Source organism: Rhinatrema bivittatum, chromosome 1, assembly GCF_901001135.1.
Source record: "Rhinatrema bivittatum chromosome 1, aRhiBiv1.1, whole genome shotgun sequence".
NCBI lineage: Eukaryota > Metazoa > Chordata > Amphibia > Gymnophiona > Rhinatrematidae > Rhinatrema > Rhinatrema bivittatum.
The window spans coordinates 387,983,627-388,004,137 of NC_042615.1; the positions used below are offsets into that span (position 1 = coordinate 387,983,627).

Genomic DNA, 20,511 nt, shown 5'->3' on the forward strand with positions numbered 1-20,511 from the left:
TTGTGGAAGTCCAGGTAGTATCCCTCTCGAATGATGGTTAGGACCCACTTGTCCGATGTAATCTCGACCCATCTTTGGTAGAAGAGGGTAAGTCTGCCCCCTATGGCTTCTTCCTGTGGATGGGTCTGTTGATTTTCATTGTGTGATGCGGCTGGGGCCTGTACCTGAGCCTGCTCCCCTCTTACTGTGTCTGTTCCGAAAGGACTGGCCCCTGCCTGTGGGGCGAGTTGCTTGGTGGTATGTGTTCTTGTACGGTCTGACGCGCTGGGTTCCTCTGCCCTTGGTTCTTTGGGGGGGGGGGGGGGGGGGGGAGCGCTGATTTCTCTTGTTCCTGTCCTCCGGTAAACGAGGCACTGGAGATTCACCCCATTTGTTGGCTAACTTCTCCAATTCGCTCCCGAACAGGAGCGATCCTTTAAAAAGTATTCTCATGAGGTTCGTTTTGGAGGTTGTGTCGGCTGACCAATTTCAGAGCCATAGTTGTCTTCTGGCTGCCACTATGGAAGAGATGCCCCTGGCTGAGGTGCGTACCAGGTCTGAGGTTGCATCCGTGAGGAAGGATATCGCCAGTTCTAATGTTTCTGGAGAGAAGCAAGCAGGCAAGTGTGACCACAGCACAGCAGGAAGTGATCTGCAGGGTCATTGCTGCAACATCAAATGACTGTTTAAGGATGGATTCCTGACGTCTGTCCTAGGCATCCTTGAGTGCCGCTACTTCTTTGACTGGGATGGTCGTGCGCTTTGAGATTGTGCAGACTATGGCATCCACTTTTGGGAACCATAGGAGTTCTTTGGCCATGGGTTCCAGGGAGTATAGGGCTTCTAGGGCCCATCCTCCTTTGAAGCTGGCTTCCGGAGCATTCTATTCCAGGTCAATAAGTTGTTCTACTTCCTGTAGCATTAGGAAATAGCATGAGGTCTGACAGAGGGAGAACTGAACGGGGTTCGTCTTTGGCTCCGCTGTGCTACTCGTGCTTGGAATGGCCAGCATCTTCAGGGTCAGAGACACGAGGGCTGGCAACTCATCTTTGGAGAAGAATTGCAGCATGGTTCAGTATGGTTCCATCCCTGGAGGAATTTCCCCTTCCTCCAGGGAGTCAGTCTCGTCTTCCGAGGTGTCTGTGTCCCCTAAGGGGAGGCTTTTGCTTGGATGGGGCACGTCTCGGGAGGTCCGAGAGGTGCTTGGAAGGTCTTGCGCTTCTGGTGGAGACTGGGGCTGTGTTGCAGGCGGTACCGAGAGCGCCTGGACAAAGGTTTGCAGTCTTTTGAAAAATTCCACCCAGGAAAAGGTCCCTGGGTCCATACTGAATCCAATGGAGGCCCCCGAGGTGCCCACCTGAGTAGGGGCCGAGTCGGAGATACAGAGGTCCGGGGTACTATCATTGGTGAGCCGGATCCCTCTACTGGCTGAGGGGGGCCTTGCTTTGGTTCCCCCTGAGTCTCTTCACACTGCAGGCATAAGGCAGAGGTCACTTCGGGTTGTGCAGCTCTCAAGTGGCAAGCTGGGCAGAGGGCTTGTCCCTTGGCTTTCTTGGCCGGCGGTGCCATGATTTGTGCACATGGAGTGTCTCAAAATTCGTCTGTGCGTGTAGGTGCACATGCCGGGAGACTTAGTTGTGCGCTCTGGGTGCGCTGACAATGTGCGTGCAGGATGTAGAAGATGTGCAAGCAGGCTGCTATTTGTGCGCTTGGCGGGGATGCGCGCACCACTGTGCGCCCGGCACTGTTGTGCGCGCCACAGTGCACAGAAGTTGGTTGTGTGCACTGCTCAGGTGAGCGTACAATGTGGTGGTCAAGGGGGAGAGATGGCACCAACGACCACGCGGACAAGATGGCGACCCCCCCGGAGGGTCTCCATTTGTGAGGACCCTCGCACTGGATCGTCATCTAGCCTGGACGGGGCTGTTCAACCCAATTTAACAGACGCCGGAAGGACGATCTGTGCGGCTAACCGCGTCTCAGAGAGCGGAGACTTTAAGAGAGTTTTCTATCTTATTTTGTCTCGGTGCTTCCCAGTCTCGTGCCGGGCAGTCTCCGGCTGCGGGAGGTGAGGGAATTACCTTGCACCCGCTGCCTCTCAGCCACTCTGGGGGCTAAGTCCATGCCGGGAACCAGCTACCGGACCAAGGCTTACCTCTGTGGGATCTCGGAAATCACCTCAGGAATTCTCGACTGGGGGAGGGACCCTTAGGTATCACCACAGGAGAGCGGAGCTCGTCTTGTAGAGGTAAGATTTCTTTCTTCTTTGGTTTGGATTTTCTAACACTGTGCAAGAGTGTGTAGTGTCCCTATCTGAAGAGCTAAGCTTCCTGCACGGGTATATGTAAGCTGACGTCAGCTTGAAATGTGACTCCGTCTCCCATCTGCTATCAGGAGTACACTATACCCATTGGTCCTGAGACCATCTGCTACAAGCTAGGAAAATATGGCTGAAGGCTGCGAATGCCATCATTATCTGTAAAACAACTCAACTATCAAAAAAACCCTCCAAACTAAACTGTCCTAGTATATAAAAAAAAGCCAATGACCATGTATTAGGGCAAAATACCTCAATAAGCGATGATGATCTTAAACCCCCACCACTAATTCAGGATTTCACATGGAGGAGGGGAAGGCTTATTGGCTTGCCATCATATAGTTGCGAGAAAACAAACCCAACTAATCAGGGTAAAAATTACAAAATGCATCAAATTATCGTTGTCATTTCTCTACCCCTTGATTTTCAGAGTTTGTATTTCTATGATGGGTGATCGTGATTCAATAAACCCTACCAATAGATGAATACCTACATCAAAGGCAGGGTTTATATTTGTGATCATATTTTTTTTTGTCAAACAAGAGAGCAGTTTTCCCCTTCAAATCTTCCATTACCTTGCTTATACACACATAGAACAAAGCTGCCAACTCACTGCTCATGCCTGTGCAAGGTCACTGACCTGAGGGCTGCTTCAAGCCCGACGCTCCACCCTGCTCTAGCTTGGCTTTCTTCTTTTTATAAGAATCAGAAGATGTAGGGGTTGGGCGCTTTTCCACAGCTGGTGTAGAGAGCGCTCGTTTTTTAAACAGCTCCCGGTCTCTAAGCAAGGCTGGATCCATAGCTGTCAAAGAGCAAGAAAGGCAGGCCAGGGGAAAACAATATTAGTCTCTACTTGTTTATTTATAAAATTTATAGCCCACCAATCCACAGATCTCAGCAGGTTACTACAAACATACACAGTATTAAAAGAAACAAAACAATACAATTACTGAGATGTTACATTTAATCAGACAGGATAAAAACATGGCTTATTCTCAACCACATGTATCACAGTGGCAAAGCATGGAAGTGAACAAAAGGGTAAATCAGACTGGAAATGCAGAAGAAAACAGAAGCAATTTCAGAAGTTTTCTGAAGCGCAATAGGTCATTTTCTAGTCCAACAGGTCATAGTCCAGCCCAGATTTAATAATATTAACAAGAACCCCCAGCAGGCTGTAAAATCAAACAATTTTAGAACTAAAAACAAGTGAATTCTTTTCCTGTCACTTTGGGGTCGAATCAATATTATGCGCTCAGGCTAGCACACAGATTAACCAGCAATTGGACGTGCTCGGCTAACACCCAATACAATAAGGGGATCAGCGCGTCAAAAACATATATCCAAACTCAAACGTAGGTAATAGCGCTCATCACATGTAAATGCCATGTAGATGAGGCTATAAGCTAGTACCTCAAAGCAAAATTGTCATGCACCTGACACACACTTTTTAATATGGCAAATTTAACACCAGCCCCGTTTTATTTTTTCAGGATGCTGCTTTCTGTGGTCCTCCTACTTATATCCTGACAATAATAGGCAGGAGGAAGCACAGAAAAGCAATTTGTTTTGTTTTTAAGTAGACCCCTTGACACACAGCAAGACTTTAATCCTGCTCTGGGGCAGGCGTAAATCTGACTGATTAAAAACTGTGCCTTGGGTGCACGGCGATTGTCTGCATCGTGAGGTAATAACTAATAGCTTCATCTACATGGCATTTACATGTGATGAGCGCTATTAGCTACGCCTTTGTTGAGACGCTGATTACCCTTACTGCATCAGGGGTTATGGACGCGCACCCAAAACTCAAATCCAACTGCTCGTCAACTGTGCGCTACGCTAGGTGCACTTTATTGCATTGGCCCTATATTCTGGGAAATAAAAGCCCTCAAGCTAGAGGCAGTCATGGAAGTGGTTACATTAATATAACAGATTTAAAAGTAAATCTCAAGTAGCTACAACTTCTCAAAGAATGCCAGCAATGCATAGGCCACTTCCTTGTTAGATAAAATAAATAGGTTAAAAACGCAATTCTCCACTTGCTCACCAACTAAAGAACCTAAAGAAAAACAGAGAAAGCCTAAATGGAACACATTTGATATAGTATCTAAAATTGAAATAAATCAAATCATTACCAAAATTAAGCCAGCTATCCACCCACTAGACCCAATTCCGGCGAGTTCCCTGAAAATAGTACACAGCGTAATCACGCCAACAATCGCAACCATAATCAACCACTCGCTCTCAGAAGGATTGGTCCCTTATGGGGTGAAACAAGCTGTAATTAAACCAATCCTAAAAAATAAAACTGGCAGAATTGATGATTGGGACAATTACCGACCAATATCCAACCTGCCTTTTATCACAAAAGTTCTAGAAAAAGCACCGTTATCTCAATTGGAAAACCACCTAGAAGACAATGTTATTCTATACGCAAACCAATTCGGATTCAGAAAAGATCTTTCAACAGAAACTTTACTCATATCTTTAATGGACCCTGTACTACAGGGGTTTGACAATGATGAATCTTATATCCTGGGTCTATTAGATTTAACAGCAGCCATTGACACTGTGGATCATACCCTGCTATGCCATCAGATGAGAAAAATTGGAACAGACAGAAGTATTCTCAAATGGTTCTCTTCCTTCCTAGCTGATAGGACATTCCAACTCAAACTGAGCAACCAAATATCTGACACATTTCCTATCGATACAGGTGTCCCCCAAGGTCAGCACTCGCAGCAACACTTTTCAACATTTATTTGCTTCCTCTGTGTGCACTACAACTTCTTCTTATACGCAGATGACATACAGTTCTACATTCCATTCGCCAAATCAACTGAAAATAAAGCAGGCAATACAACAAGAACTGTCGCAGCTTAAATTAACACTAAATCCAAAAAAACTGAAATCAAGTGGTTAAGGAGGAAACTCCTCTTTAGTTAAACCACCACCCCTAGACCTAGGTAACTTTCACATTACACCCTCTGACAAGTAAGGGACCTAGGAATAAAGATCAATGAGAACATCACAATGAAAAATCACATAAATTAATTAAATCAGGATACTCCAAGCGGCGAATATTACATCGGTTGAAACCTGGTTCTTCAAAAATGCATATGATCTAACATAAAATATCAAAATGCAGAAAACTAGAAGATTATAAACACTGATAATGTTAGAAGAATGAAAGACAAGTAATGAGTGATATAAAGTGCATTAAGACAACTCTCTAATATAGGAAGACTATAGAAATGGAAATTATGTATCACAAATGACTATCCTAGCCTTCTAGTTAACATGTTTTAGATGTTGTGTTGACCTATAATATGAATGTCGCTTTTGTAAACCATTGTGATCTTTTGTAACGGTGGTATATAAAATGCATAAACAATAATAATAAAACATTATTCATATATTTTAAACAAAATATGCAACATTTCCTATTAGATTTAAGATTCTCTCTTTTCATTTACTTGGTAGGACAGGAGTTAAGTGCCATTAATTGATTTTTGCCTTATGATCAAGTGAGAACAAAGTCTTTTATTGGCAATGTGTATGTACACAAATCTGTGTGTATATATGCGTGCCGCACACACACAGGGCTGTTTGACAATACTTGGGGAAGGTGTACTTAATATTAGCATCTTTTTTCCTTCTGCATCAGCCCCTAGGAAATTATAAGTAGAGAGGTTCTGGATTAAGGAGCAAAGAAGCTCTTTTCTGCTCTCTTCTCTCTACTACAGATCTCTACCTCCTGATCTCTACAAGCTGCTGCTGCCTTTCGGGCCAACACAGAAAAAAGTGCGGGAGAGCCGGCAAGCGCTGGCTCTCCCGAAGCGCGCACAGGCCACTCTCCTGTGCGTGCAATTTAGTATCGGCCTTCATGCAAATGAGGGCCCGTGGTAAAAAGAGGCACTAGGGAAACTAGCACGTCCCTAGCGCCTCCTTTTTGACAAGAGCGGCAGCTATCAGCAGGTTTGACAGCCGACGCTCAATTTTACCAGCATCAGTTCTTGAACCCGCTGACAGACACGAGTTCGGAAAACTGAAGCCGACATAATTGAGCATCTGTCTTCCAACCCGCAGGAAGATTTTTAAATTTTTTTTTTTTTTTTTTTATTTTTGGGGCCTCCGACTTAATATCGCTATGAGATTAAGTCGGAGGGTGCTCAGAAAAGAAGATTTTTCTGCTTCTCTGTACACTTCCCCGGTGCTGGTCAAAATTAACACCTGCCTTTGGGCAGATGTTACTTTCTGAATCGGGCAGGAATAACTAATAGGCCCATCAACATGCATTTGCATGTTGCGGGCGCTATTAATTTCGGGGGGTTGGCCGCGCGTTTTCGACGCGCTATTACCCCTTACTGTATAAGGGGTAAAAATAACGCATAGAAAACACACGGTCTGTTTGAGAGGAAGGACTGGACCAAGAAAGAAGCACAAGGCTGTTTTCTGCAGGGCACTGGCCAACAGTTTTGGGCACCAGTCCTGTATCTAACCAGGGACAATATAGAATTAACACCAGTAACTGGTAATTATCCATACTATTAACTATTCTGTATCTTATAATTTTATTTACATTAGCACCATTATGTATTTTCCTTCTTTATTCTCCTAAGCACTTTGTGTGTTACTTTGGGAATGTGTATACATTTTGTCATGACAAAGTTTGTACACTGCACACAGTTTGTAATAAACTGTATATTTTAACTGTACTAGATTTTTAATTGTATTTGTTTATATAATTTATTAGTATTGGACTTTATATTCCATTTGCAAAACAAGTTATCCAGGCGGTTTACACAATAAAACCTACATAATAGCAAAATTTAAATACAAACCATCTGCATACAATAAATTAGATTACAAACTGCTTTGATGACACTATCGAAGGGCAGTCAGTCAAATTGAATAAATAATAAAAAGCACCAGTGAGGGGGGAGAGAACAGAAAAGCACCAATGGTTTCTCTTCTATTTAAAAAAAAAAAAACAAAACTCTCCTTCCCCCACTGGTGCTTTTCCCATACCTGGTTAGTTAACAGCAACAGGCAAAAGCGCTGCTTTTATGCCTCCTACTGGTAGGAGGGAAATGGGAAGGTAGGGTTGCAAACTGTCCAGATTTTTTCCAGACAGTCCAGATTTTAAAAGCTGTGTCTAGAAGCCAGACGGAGGACCAAAATCTCTGGATTTTAACCCTCCAGTCCAGCCAGCGCAGCAGCTATGTTGACAGTGGCACCGCCAGTACCCTGCATGCCTTCCATTTGTTCTGTATCTCCACACCCATATATTTTACCGACCCCCTGTACTACACTTCATGCATCTGTCGAAGTAGTGCCTGTCCTGAAAGCTCATGCCTCAATAAACTAGCTAATCTATAAGGTGCCACCTGCCTCTGGTCATTTAAAAACTGTGCCTGAAGTAGCTGTGGTTTAACTCCACAGCCAAAGGTGGCACTACACTACAGTGGAGAAGTTGCCTATACAGACCCAGCCCCCCCCTCCCCATCTTTGGCAGCTAGGGATCCCCTCGTACCTGTGGCACAATACAAGAGACCCAGCGGGATCTTTTGCACCTCCCTTCCCTTCCAGCCAACAGGAAGAGGCCCAGCCAGGCCCTTAGCCTCTCTCCCCTCCTGCCTGCAGAAAACAGGAAATGCCCAAGCGGGGCCATCTATATCTCCTCTCTCACCACAGTGCAACATCGAGAAGCCTGGCGGGATCTTCAACATCTTCCTTCCCGCCAGTGGCAGGAACAAAAGGCCTAGTTAGGCTGCCAGTGTGCTGAAGCAGATGAGCACTGGAGCATGGGAACCTTGGGGGGGAGATGACTGGAATTCAAAAGTGGGGGGGGGGGAGGATGCCTAGAAATCAAAAGGACCCAGATATGGAGAGAGTTGGGGTTATTTTTACCCGATTTGTTTTAACTATTGGTCTATATTTGATGTCTGCTGTTACAATTCTTTTAAATTTACCAAAATATCAAGTGTTATTAATTATTGCATGTTTAATATTGAAATCTGAATTCTTTTCCCTTGTATGGTTTCACTATTATGGTTTTTATATTTTTTGTTTTATGAGGAATGTAGATGTTTTGTCAATTTTTGCACTGTACATGGAGTCTGACTTGTTGCAGTTTCCAGTTCAGTTTTTGTCTGCACGTTTCTGTTTATTTTATGGTCTCTTTATTCTGCATTTTGTCTGTGTTCTGCATGTGAGACAGAGATGAGGTATTCTGCTAGTATGCGGTTTCTCTGTAGTGACCTATAGAAGCGTGGCTTGTTCTGTTCTCTTAACAGAATGTGTATTGTTTTCAATTTCCCCTTCCAAGGATAGCCCCTACATCTGAGTACCAGCTCTTTCCTTTCTAGATTAAAGAAAAGTATATACCTACACCCACATGTATACGTACACTGAAGAGCCTTCTCCAGGCAAAACAGCTTCTGAAAGAGCAGGGCAGGAAAGGGACCAGCTGTCTGGAGGGTGACTCGTGGCCATTTCCGGCTTCTACAATTTACATCCCACTGCACCAGAAAAAAATTTGTAGGTCAGCTGCTTCTGCTAGGAAGCGCTATAAGCACGGGGCTGCATTCTGACACCCATAAAACAAGGATGGGAAAAGACCGAATCACATCAGAATAGAAGACAATACATCTGCAGCCCCCGCAGCAGTAACAGTCTCTTCGGGAAGACGCACTTGTTCCCATGGGACCTAATCATGAGCAGCACGTAGTCACGCCTGTGACCCCCGACCCTCACCTGCTGTTGCTGGAGACTCCCCGCAAGCCGGCACGTGTCTGGCAACCCACCCGCCTCGCTCTCCCTCCGCCACCCGGTCCAGCGCGCTCTTCAACCCATTTACCCTACGTCACTAGGCAGACGCAATTTCCACCCGTCACAGCGCTTTATGATGCGCTGGGCAGGGGGTGGAGCGCAGTCTCCGCGCGCCACTATTTTGGTCTAGTACTGGCGGTGGAGGACTCGTTTATGACGTCTCTTTGTGGGCGGAGCTCCGGCTCCCTGCTTCTATCAAAGGTAAGCGTCGGGAAGACTTGGGGGCTATGGGGGGCGGGATTTCTGCCGCCCCGCCTCCTTAAAAACAAGAGGGAGAGAAACTAAAAGATTCTATTCTCTGGCGCCCCCTGGGGAGGGCACTGGAGACCGACATTATAAGTGGGGGATGGGGGCGATGGGGAGGGAGATAACCGGGGCACACTGGGGTGGGGCTATATCAGGGACGTCACAACCGACTTTGTATACAGTAAAGTTGTTCTTTAAATAATGGTGGCATGCGTTTGAGACTGTGAACGTAATGTGCTGCTGTCCACCGAGAAAAGTAAAACCATGATAAATGCTACACATTTCTGTTAAAGATGGTTGTGAGGAAGGAAGTAGTGGTGCACAAGCAGGTTATACGCATTCTATAGAAACTTCATGAGCGGTTATAATACTCCCTTTCTAAGAGCAAGTATAGAGCTCCAGTAGCCACATTGGCTCTGATTTAAAACGGCATTGTCTGCAAGATGCGGCACAGATTGTACCAATATAGGTACGTGGACGTGGTGTGAGAAGGGACCTGGTGTGGTCTCAAACGCTCACCCACAGCATCATCTTTGACTTATTGTTATGTAGGGAGAAAAGACACTGTACCACTGCCTGAAAGCAATCCAGTTTTTTCTAGAATCAACACAGCCACTGAAGCCCTATACAGTTACACAATAAGGTTGCCAGCTCTGAGAACGAATAAACTTATCCACCCGATCCCCCTCATATTGGTCATGGTAGCACGCCACTAAATCGCTTCTATTCTTTTGCCACCTTGAAATATACAGCAATTGCAGGTTGCCCCAATAGGGACCTAGATCAATGCTTTTCAATATTTTTTTATGCCAGGAAGTTGGAACCGATTTGACTGTCAATGGCAGTCTGCCATCCTCAGGGACGGCTTTTGGGGTATGTGACTAGCAACTGCGCAGAGCGCCATGCTCAAGGTCGTGCTGCTGACTCTCCACATCTTTTCACATGATGTCTGAAAGTAAGAGACTCAGCAACCCTGTGAAAGTGGAAGGAGACCTATCTGCAGTGAAGGATTAGCCTACAGAAAGAAGGAAGAGAGAGGAGGCAAGAAAAAAGAACAGGATGCTGCAGGCCAGGAAAGGGGAGAGTGAGCAGAGAGGATATTAGTGCTGGGCAGAGGGTGAGGGAAGTGGATGTAGGGGAGGAGAGATGGGTGCCAGAGCACTAGCACTGCTAAAGGAGAGTGCTGTTCCAGAGGTACCACCAAGGGGCGGGGCACCAATTTCAGTTTTCGTACAGGGCACTAGTTAGCCAGTCCTGGCTATCTTCAACTGAGATGGACCCGCTGGATAGTGGAGTTCAAGATGAGGGGGGTGAAGGGGAGATCACTGTTCCTCTCACTGGCTTTGCAGCTGAACAGCAAGAGTTAGAGGGTGTGTTGTATCTGGAGCACTCCACTGGATGGAAGAAAACCAGTGAAGCTTTTTGCATGCCCCTAGGGTGGAAGTGACCCAATGCTAATGGGCCAACAGCGCTGTTTTTTGGGGGTGGGCTGCTCATGGCAGAGAGGGTGATGTGTGCAGCAAGAGAAAGAAAGGAGCAATTCCCTGTACATACCCGGGTCAGTTCAGACAGTGGGCTGTGTCCCCCTTCCAGCAGATGGAGTCAGAGCAAAAACTGTAATAGGTTGGAGCGCCCTCTGCGTCCCTTCAGTATTTCTCTGACTCCAGCAGATGAAAGGTAGCACCTGTGGTTCCCCAGTACTTTTTGATAGACTTTGATTCTATTTTCTTCTTTAATTTTTCTCTATTTATTCCTGTATGGATCAACTTTAAAAAAAAATATATATATATATATATATATTCTTACTTGATTTCTTCCTTAATCTACTCCCGTCTCTGAGACTTGCAGACAGAACTTGTGCATTTGGGGTAGGTTTTCTGTATTTTTTCTTTCAGCATTTCTAATTAGCTGTCACTGGATGCACATTGGAGGCCCCAACCTCTCGCCCCCCCAGCAGCCCGCCCTGAGACGTTGCTTCCTCGGGGCGGTTGAGATAGAGAGGCGCCATTCCTCTGTCTCCTTAACTTATATACCTTTGTGTATTGCTGCTGCTGATAGCCTCCGGGAGAGTTTTTGGCTTGGTTTCTCCTCTCTCTCTCCCATGCCGCGTCCGATGCGATGTTCAGCCTGCAGGGAGCCCGGGTCGCGGCTCTCCCGCGATGGCCTATGCGCGAGGTGCCTCCCCGGTGGGGAGGGATCCTCGAGGCCAGGGGGGCATTCGATTTTGCGCGCTTCTGCGCACCCTCCCTCTGGGAAGTCGGCCCCGTTCCCTTCTGAAGAGGGAACAGAGGCCATCTTGAATTCAAAGCTGCCTGCTCCTACACCTCCCGATCTGATTGACGACTCCGGATCTTCGAGGGACAAATTGGACCCGCTCATCCCTCAAGTCCTGGAAGAATTAGATATTGAGGCCCCGCAAGAACCTGCAGGGCCCAGTGCGACCTGGAGGAAGGGAGACCCTGTCCTGGCAGGTCTCCGTCCACCAGCGAAAACGTTTCCTTTTCATCCCAGGCTTCTTCAGTTGTTGTCGAGGGAGTGGGATTTTCCTGATGGCTCCCTCAGGGTCGACAGAGCGATGAACAAACTGTACCCACTCCCAGAAGAATCTTTGGATTTCCTCAAAGTGCCCAGCATTGATGCATCAGTGTCCGCGGTCACGAAGAGGACAACTATCCCGGTCACGGGCGGTACCGCGTTAAAAGACATCCAGGATCGCAAACTCGAAATGTATTTGAAGAGAATTTTTAAAGTTTCTGCTCTGGGGGTCTGAGCGGCGGTCTGCAGCTCTCTTATGCAACGAGCAGGGCTTCGTTGGATGCAGCAATTGTTAGGTGCTCCAGAGCTTCCCCCGGACGAAGCACGGCCAGTGGACCGCCTGGAGGCGGTAATTGCATATGGGGTGGATGCTCTGTATGTCCTGGCCAGGTCCATGGTCTCCGCCATCTCGGCTAGACGCCTGCTTTGACTTCGTAACTGGTTGGCGGATTCTTCCTCCAAAGCTTGGCTGGGCTCCTTGCCCTTCAAAGGCAAACTGCTTGGAAGTGGCCCAATGCTAATGGGCCAACAGAGCTGTTTTTTGGGGGTGGGCTGCTCATGGCAGAGAGGGTGATGTGTGCAGCAAGAAAGAGAAAGGAGCAGTTCCAAAGCCTAATTTCTCACCATTGCTTTGTGGACTGGTGGAAATGATGCCACAGACCAGTGCTGGACCATGGATCAATGAGGGAGAAACAATGACCTAGATGGTATCTGCTCCCAGTCTGTTGGGGTTTATTAAACTATTTATCCGTTTTGTCATTTTGCTATAAAATTGCGAAAAATAGTGCCCGCAATAAAAGAGGGGTATGGTTAGGGTAATTTTCCAGGTACCACATGTTAAATTTGAGAGAGAGAGAGAGACTGAGACTCTTTACAAGGCTCTTATATAAGAAAACTATACCACTGTAAGAGGGGCAACTAGTAACTTGAGCTGAGGTTTTGGTGGTGGTCTAGGGTTTGGTGGGCAGTTTTTCAAGCACAGTCAGAGATACAAACAGCACAGTAGACATCAGTGAAGATTTTATGATTTTGAGTAATGTGCTGTTTAGACCTCTGACTGTGCCTGTAAAACTGCACCCCAAAACCTAGCCCACCACCAAAACCTCACCCCTAGTTCAGAATGGCCCCTCTTACAGTGGTATAAAACTTTGCCTAATATGTGTGCCTCCCTACAGGCTCGCTCTCTCCCCCCCCCCCCCAAAAGGGATTTGCATTAAGCACCCCCTCATTTTCATAAACTCCCATTTAACTAAATTTTTAAAATTTGCATACTCATCTTACGATGCATTATTTATCGCATGAGTTATGGTGTTATCGTAGGTGTTAGGGCCCTAATGCCCGCGATAAGGCCCTAACACGATTTGATGAATGACCCTCTTTATTTGCAAGCAAATGAAGTAGTAAGCCAAACAGCAAATAAGATCAGGAAAAAAAATTCCAAACAAAACAATTATTAAATCCACTTCCTATGTAGTCCCCAAAAAGAAAAAGGAACATAGGAGAAGATGACATATGTATTAACATAAAAAGAAAAGGAAATAAGAAAACAAACTGAAGAAAAACTAATATTATACTGCTGTGAACAGTAAAGTATCACAACTGAAACATTTCTGTCTCCCATCTCATCTATGAGTTCCCACCACCAGTTTGTACAGAAATCTTGGCATCAAGAAATGTTCTAAGTTGCTTAGGGTCAAAATATTCATAACACACATTTAGCTAATTTTATCATACATTTACAAGGATATCCCAGGAAAAATTCACTACCAAAGACCAATACTTCCTGATGAATCATTAGGAACCTCTTCCCCAAATTCTGTATTGACTTACATAAGTCAGGAAACTCTTTTTGACCCAAAAACAACTATTTCTAGCTCTAAAGAAAGGTTGCATTATTTAATTATCAGATTAAAAAACACAAGAATTTAGTAATGTAGCACATCTAATTCCATTGTCTATGGAATTTTCAAGGAATGCAGTCAATTCTAAACCGTCCACAGTCCGTTGATCCTGCTCACATACGGGCTAATTTTTGAACCCCAACACACGCCAATACAGGTAGGGTGACTAACTGCCCGGTTTTCGACCAGTCAGCCCAGTTTTGCTGGTAATTCTACCCTTGTAAACGGACACTGTAAAACCCGGTTAGTAAGGCCTGGGGCCAATCAGCAGAGGGGATGTACCTGACAACAGAGAGAGAGAGAGAGGGGGGGGGGGGGGGAGCAGGAGGAGAGGCCTGCCCACCACCAGCGGATGGGCTCCACCTTAACCAAGGTGGAACCAGACTGCTGACGCTAACCTTTAAAAAGGAAATAGAGCAGCTTTTAACTAGAACAAAGGGAAAAGCCGACAGTCGCTCAACAGCGCATGGTTCTGAAGGAGGTATCTTCAAAAGATACTAATGATGTATTAGAGTTAGGGCATCCCAACAGACAGATTCCAATAATAAGAAAAGTAGTCCAAGTGCCTATAATTAAAAACTCACCGGAGCTAAAAGATTCCAATTTATCCCGACCCCAATTCAGGAGAGAGAGTGTGCCCTTGGACCATGGCACGGCCCCAGAGGAAGACTCCGGAGAAGCGCAGAGGCAGGCGAGGCGTATTCGAGCATAGGCAAACAGGCTGAAGACTCAGGGCCCTGACCTCTGCCGAACCCAAATGCACCAGAAGAGACCCAGCAACGCAATGCTGGTCTCTGGGGTAGCCCTCCGGCCACTCGATAGCCCTTTTGGACCAACCGCTTGGGAACGGCAGGTGTGACAAGATGGACAGAGGTCGAGGACAGGCGATGACTCTGGAACAAGGACGAGACATAGGCGCTTGGAGACTAGGACGAGACGAGGCACTAGGAGACTCAGGCAGGCACTACCCCTCAGAGCGCCCTACACAGCCCTCCATGGGCTGGTCGCAGACCACCCTGTCCCACTGCGCGCCCTACACAACCTGAAGAGGCTGATTGCGGACCATGCGAAGAGCGGGACAAGTGCAGGACTGAAGCTCAGGACGGAAGAGGAATCCAGGCAGCCCTTGAAGACAGATCCGACCGGAACAGGGTTTCAATGACCGGGAACAGGACTCAGGCTCAGATTCAAACACGGATTCAGGCCAACTCAGAATGGTCATCTGGAGGTGGAATCTGGCGGCGAGACTAGGCTGGAATACCTGGAGCCAGGAACTGGAGGAACCGGGACAACTGGACACAGGAACTTAAGTACTGGAACACCTGAAGACAAGGACCAAGGACAGGCACATCTGGAGATGAGGACATCTGAAGACAAGAACCGAAGAACTGTAATGACAAGGTACAAGACGGACATGGACGCAGGATCCGACAAGAGACCAGGAACCATGGACGAAGACAAGGGAGCTCCCACAAAGAACACGGACCTTGAAGGAGAGACGATGGACTTCGAAGCCTCCGCGGACCACCAGTGGTGAAGACACAGCGCCTCATCTCGTCTCTTCATCGCCTCCGTGTTCGCCTCAGCCTCCAGTGCTAAGGGTCAGCTGGTCCTGCCTCCTGTTCTGCCGCGCCACCCGACGAGAGAGCCTACGGACCCTCCGAAAGGTATACCACCCTCTCGTCGGCCAAGGGTCCACAAGCCTGAGCATAACAAGAATCAACATAGTTGCGCGAATCTTTCACCATACTGGGCCACCAGTAGAACCTCCTCAGCATCTCGAGGGTTCTGGCTCGGCCAGGGTGTCCGTCTAGCTTTGAGTCGTGGGCCCAGTGGAGTACACGCTCACATAATCAGCGTGGGATGGCCATCTTTCCGGCGGGTACCATGGTGGTAGCCGTGAGAGACACACAGGCTGGGTCAATTATGGGTCTTGGGGAGTCTGATGTGTCTTCTAGTTCAAGGGAACACAAGAATGCGTCTGTGCGGAGGTTCTTCGATGCTGGCCGGTAGCTCAGCTTGAAATTGAATCGTTCAAAGAACAATGTCCACCGGGCTTATCTTGGGTTCAATAATTGTGCTTCTTTTAGATGTTCAAGATTTTTATGATCTGTGAATATGGTAAACTTGTATTGTGCTCCTTCTAACCATGGTCAGTGGACAGGCATAGGTCAGTACGAGAAGACAGGTACTACCTGTGGAGACGAAGGAACAGGAGGACGCTGGAACAGGAGACTGGAACAAGGCACAGGAGCTGGAAGATAAAACTAGATATCACAAAATGATCGACCTGATTGCCAAGGCAAGGAAGTGGGGTCAGACCACTTCCTTTTTTTTTTTTTAATTTAAATTTTTTATTATTTTGTAAACCATGTAAACAATTCAGACCACTTCCTTTTAAGCAGCGATCAATCAGGGCACGCCGTGGAGCAGGGTTCCACCCCTGGCCCTTTAAGAGAGCGGTCCGCGTGCGCGCCTAGGGGCGGGGCCAATGCCACGGAAGAAGCCAAGCCCCGCCGTGAGGCCTGGTCCGAAGCGGGAGTGCAAGGGGACCGGAGACGCCGCGAGCTGGAAGTGGCTGTGGAGGGGACATGCCCAGAGCTGATAGAGGGCTTAGCGAGGTGAGCAGGCTCGGCTGTGGAGCGTACACGGCCGGGAAGCGCAACAGATCAGCACCACTTTTATAATTTTATATTAACAACATGTATTGCTTTGTAGTTATAGCCTGTGTATTGTGTTATTTTAATTACTGTAAGTATGTTGAAATTGTAAATCACCTAGAGCTTTGGCAGTTAGGTGATTAATAAATACAAATAAATAATTATTCTGAGACAAGGTACCAGAGTTCTCATAGGAAAAATTCTCGAAAAATAAGGCCCAAATCCCTTAAGCAACCCCTGGAACTAGCACCAGAAAGGTATTTTTCCCTTCGTACTCTGTTTCATGTTCCAAGCCTGAAAGCCTAGAACACAGTAGGGGAACAAACTCAACTCTGGAAAAATAGCTCCTTCTCTTCCAATTGGTAACCAAAAATGCCACACCTAGTTATAATGCAGCAATGGGGTCACAATTCCAGCAACCTCTATGGAGATACTATTTGAAGAATGGTGCAGCCTCCCTCTACTACCTAATCCTAGCTCAAAAGGAGGGTTTAAGAAATAGGGCTATATAGTGGTGATACCCAAAGGATCGCCACATTTGGATTGGGAAAAAAAAGGAGAATATCATATTGCCTCTATATCGGTCTATGATGCAACCACATAAAGCAAATGTTGCTTACCTGTAACAGGTGTTCTCACAGGACAGCAGGATGTTAGTCCTCACATATGGGTGACTTTTGTCAAAGTTTTTAGAAATTTGACTGGCACCTACTGGGCATGCCCAGCATGGCACTAAACCTGCAGCCACCAGGGGTCCCCCTTCAGTCTTGTGTAAAGCTACAGGAAGTGCCAAAAAATAAAATAAGAAAACGTAACGAACCCAACACCACGGGGTGGCGGGCAGGTTTCATGAGGACTAACATCCTGCTGTCCTGTGAGAACACCCGTTACAGGTAAGAACATAAGAAACATAAGAACATAAGAAATTGCCATGCTGGGTCAGACCAAGGGTCCATCAAGCCCAGCATCCTGCCTCCAACAGAGGCCAAACCAGGCCACAAGAACCTGACAATCATCCAAACACTAAGAAGATCCCAATCTACTGATGCAATTAATAGCAGTGGCTATTCCCTAAGTAAACTTGATTAATAGCCGTTAATGGACATCTCCTCCAAGAACTTATCCAAACCTTTTTTGAACCCAGCTACACTAACTGCACTAACCACATCCTCTGGCAACAAATTCCAGAGCTTTATTGTGCATTGAGTGAAAAAGAATTTTCTCCAATTAGTCTTAAATGTGCTACTTGCTAACTTCATGGAATGCCCCCTAGTCCTTCTATTATTCGAAAGTGTAAATAACCGAGTCACATCTACTCGTTCAAGACCTCTCATGATCTTAAAGACCTCTATCATATCCCCCCTCAGCCGTCTCTTCTCCATGCTGAACAGCCCTAACCTCTTCAGCCTTTCCTCATAGGGGAGCTCTTCCATCCCTTTTATCATTTTGGTTGCCCTTCTCTCTACCTTCTCCATCGCAACTATATCTTTTTTGAGATGTGGTGACCAGAATTGTACACAGTATTCAAGGTGTGGTCTCACCATGGAGCGATACAGAGGCATGACATTTTCCGTTTTATTAACCAATCCCTTCCTAATAATTCCTAACATTCTGTTTGCTTTTTTGACTGCTGCAGCACACTGAGCCGACGATTTTAAAGTATTATCCACTATGATGCCTAGATCTTTTTCCTGGGTGGTAGCTCCTAATATAGAACCTAACATTGTGTAACTACAGCAAGGGTTATTTTTCCCTATATGCAACACCTTGCACATGTCCACATTAAATTTCATCTGCCATTTGGATGCCCAATCTTCCAGTCTTGCAAGGTCCTCCTGTAATGTATCACAGTCTGTTTGTGATTTAACTACTCTGAATAATTTTGTATCATCCGCAAATTTGATAACTTCACTCGTCGTATTCCTTTCCAGATCATTTATATATATATTGAAAAGCACCAGTCCAAGTACAGAGCCCTGAGGAGCTCCACTGTTTACCCATTTCCACGGAGAAAATTGACCATTTAATCCTACTCTCTGTTTCCTGTCTTTTAACCAGTTTGTAATCCACGAAAGGACATTGCCTCCTACCCCATGACTTTTTAGTTTTCGTAGAAGCCTCTCATGAGGGACTTTGTCAAACGCCTTCTGAAAATCCAAATACACTATATCTACCGGTTCACCTTTATCCACATGTTTATTAACCCCTTCAAAAAAATGAAGCAGATTTGTTAGGCAAGAGTTCCCTTGGGTAAATCCGTGTTGACTGTGTTCCATTACATCATGTCTTTCTATATGCTCTACGAATGTGATCTTGAGAATAGTTTCCACTATTTTTCCCGGCACTGAAGTCAGGCTCACTGGTCTATAGTTACCTGGATCGCCCCTCCAGTCTTCAGGTACAATGGATGATTTTAATGATAGGTTACAAATTTTAACTAATAGATCAGAAATTACCTTCAGTACCCTAGGATGCATACCATCCGGTCCAGGTGATTTGCTACTCTTTAGTTTGTCAATCTGGCCTACTACAACAATCTGGCCTACTACAACATTTGCTTTCTCACAGGACAAGCAGGATGGTAGTCCTCACATATGGGTGAGTACTGAGCTGAGGATGACTGAGTATGCACCAAATGTACCCAAAGACATGCAACAGGCACATCTGGGGTGGAATTTGGTAGAGAGCATCCTGAACCCAACGGGCAGGTGGAAAAGTGTTGGTACATCAAGTTGCAAAAAGGTTGCGCAAGACAGATTGGCTGAAGATGGAATCTTGTCGTCCAGCCTTGTCTAAACAATAGTGGGCTGTAAAGGTATGGAGAGAACTCCAGGTAGCAGCCCTACAAATATCAGGAAGCGGCACCGAGCGTAGGTGCGCTACTGAAGTTGCCATGGCCCAGACAGAGTGTGCTTTCACATGGTCTTGAAGTGGAATGCCTGCTTGCTGATAGCAAAAGGATATGCAGTCCGCTAACCAGGAGGAGAGAGAGTCTGAGTACCTACAGGCTGCCCCAATTTGATGGAATGGAAAGAAACAAACAATTGAGTGCTTTTCCTGTGGGCAGCTGTACGGTGTTGATAGAACGTTAGAACCCGTTTACAGTCAATGGTATGCAGAGCCTGTTCTCCCGGATTAGAATGGGGCCTGGGAAAGAAGGTGGGTAGTATAATGGATTGATTGATATGAAACTCCGATACTACCTTAGGTAAAAACTTAGGGTGAGTGCGGAGTACTACCCGGTCGTGCAGAAGTTTAGTGTAAGGCGGATAGGTAACTAGGGCCTGTAACTCACTAACTCTGCGAGCGGATGTGATTGCCAAAAGAAAAATCACTTTCCATGTGAGATAGCGAAGATCACAGGATTGGAGAGGCTCGAATGGTGGTTTCATGAGCCGTCCCAAAACTAGATTGAGGTCCCAAGAAGGGGCCGGAGGGCGCAGTGGAGGCTTGAGGTGGAGCAAGCCCTTCAGAAAACGTGTTACAAGGGGTTGTACTGAAATAGAAACATCCGACACCTTTATGGAAGGCGGCCACCGCACTGACATGCATTCTGATGGAGGAAGATTTTAGACCGGATTCTGACAAGTGCCAGAGATAGTCTAGAAACTTCGTGGTGGAACAGGAAAAGGGATCAAGGGACTGAGGAACACCATGATTTAAACCTGCTCCATTTGTAAAGATAAGATTTTCTCATGGAAGGCTTCCGTGAAGCAATCAGGACACGGGAAACTGGCTCTGAAAGGTTAAGTGACTGAAGGATTAACCTTTCAACATCCAGGCAGTCAGGGACAAAGCCTGAAGATTGGGGTTGCGTAGGCACCTGTCGTTCTGAGTGATCAGAAGCGGGTCCTTTCCCAAGGGGATATGCCTGTGAATGGAGAGGTCCCGAAGGATCGGAAACCACACTTGGCGTGGCCAGTGAGGTGCTATCAGGATCATGCATCCCTTGTCCTGCTCCAGTCCGACCAGCCTTGCTCCTGCCTGAACATTACCATGTTATACTACTGCAGCAAAAACCTACTGGCCCCTAGTACCC

General features: G+C 46.4%; 1 protein-coding gene across 3 annotated transcripts in view; it reads right to left on the bottom strand.

Moving 5' to 3' along the window:
* Positions 1–20,511, bottom strand: part of GTF2E2 (general transcription factor IIE subunit 2) — a 276,015-nt gene that overhangs the window by 249,092 nt on the left and 6,412 nt on the right. The window contains exons 1-2 of one of the 3 annotated variants that reach the window (XM_029601562.1): positions 8,709–8,816; positions 2,937–3,098 (exon numbers count right to left, since the gene is read on the bottom strand). In XM_029601562.1, coding sequence (XP_029457422.1) covers positions 2,937–3,096 — 160 coding nt within the window. In that variant the 5' untranslated portion in view covers positions 3,097–3,098; positions 8,709–8,816. Of the gene's footprint in view, positions 1–2,936; positions 3,099–8,708; positions 8,817–9,055; positions 9,194–20,511 lie in introns of those variants that run through there. The other 2 variants (XM_029601553.1, XM_029601571.1) reach the window with 2 other exon arrangements.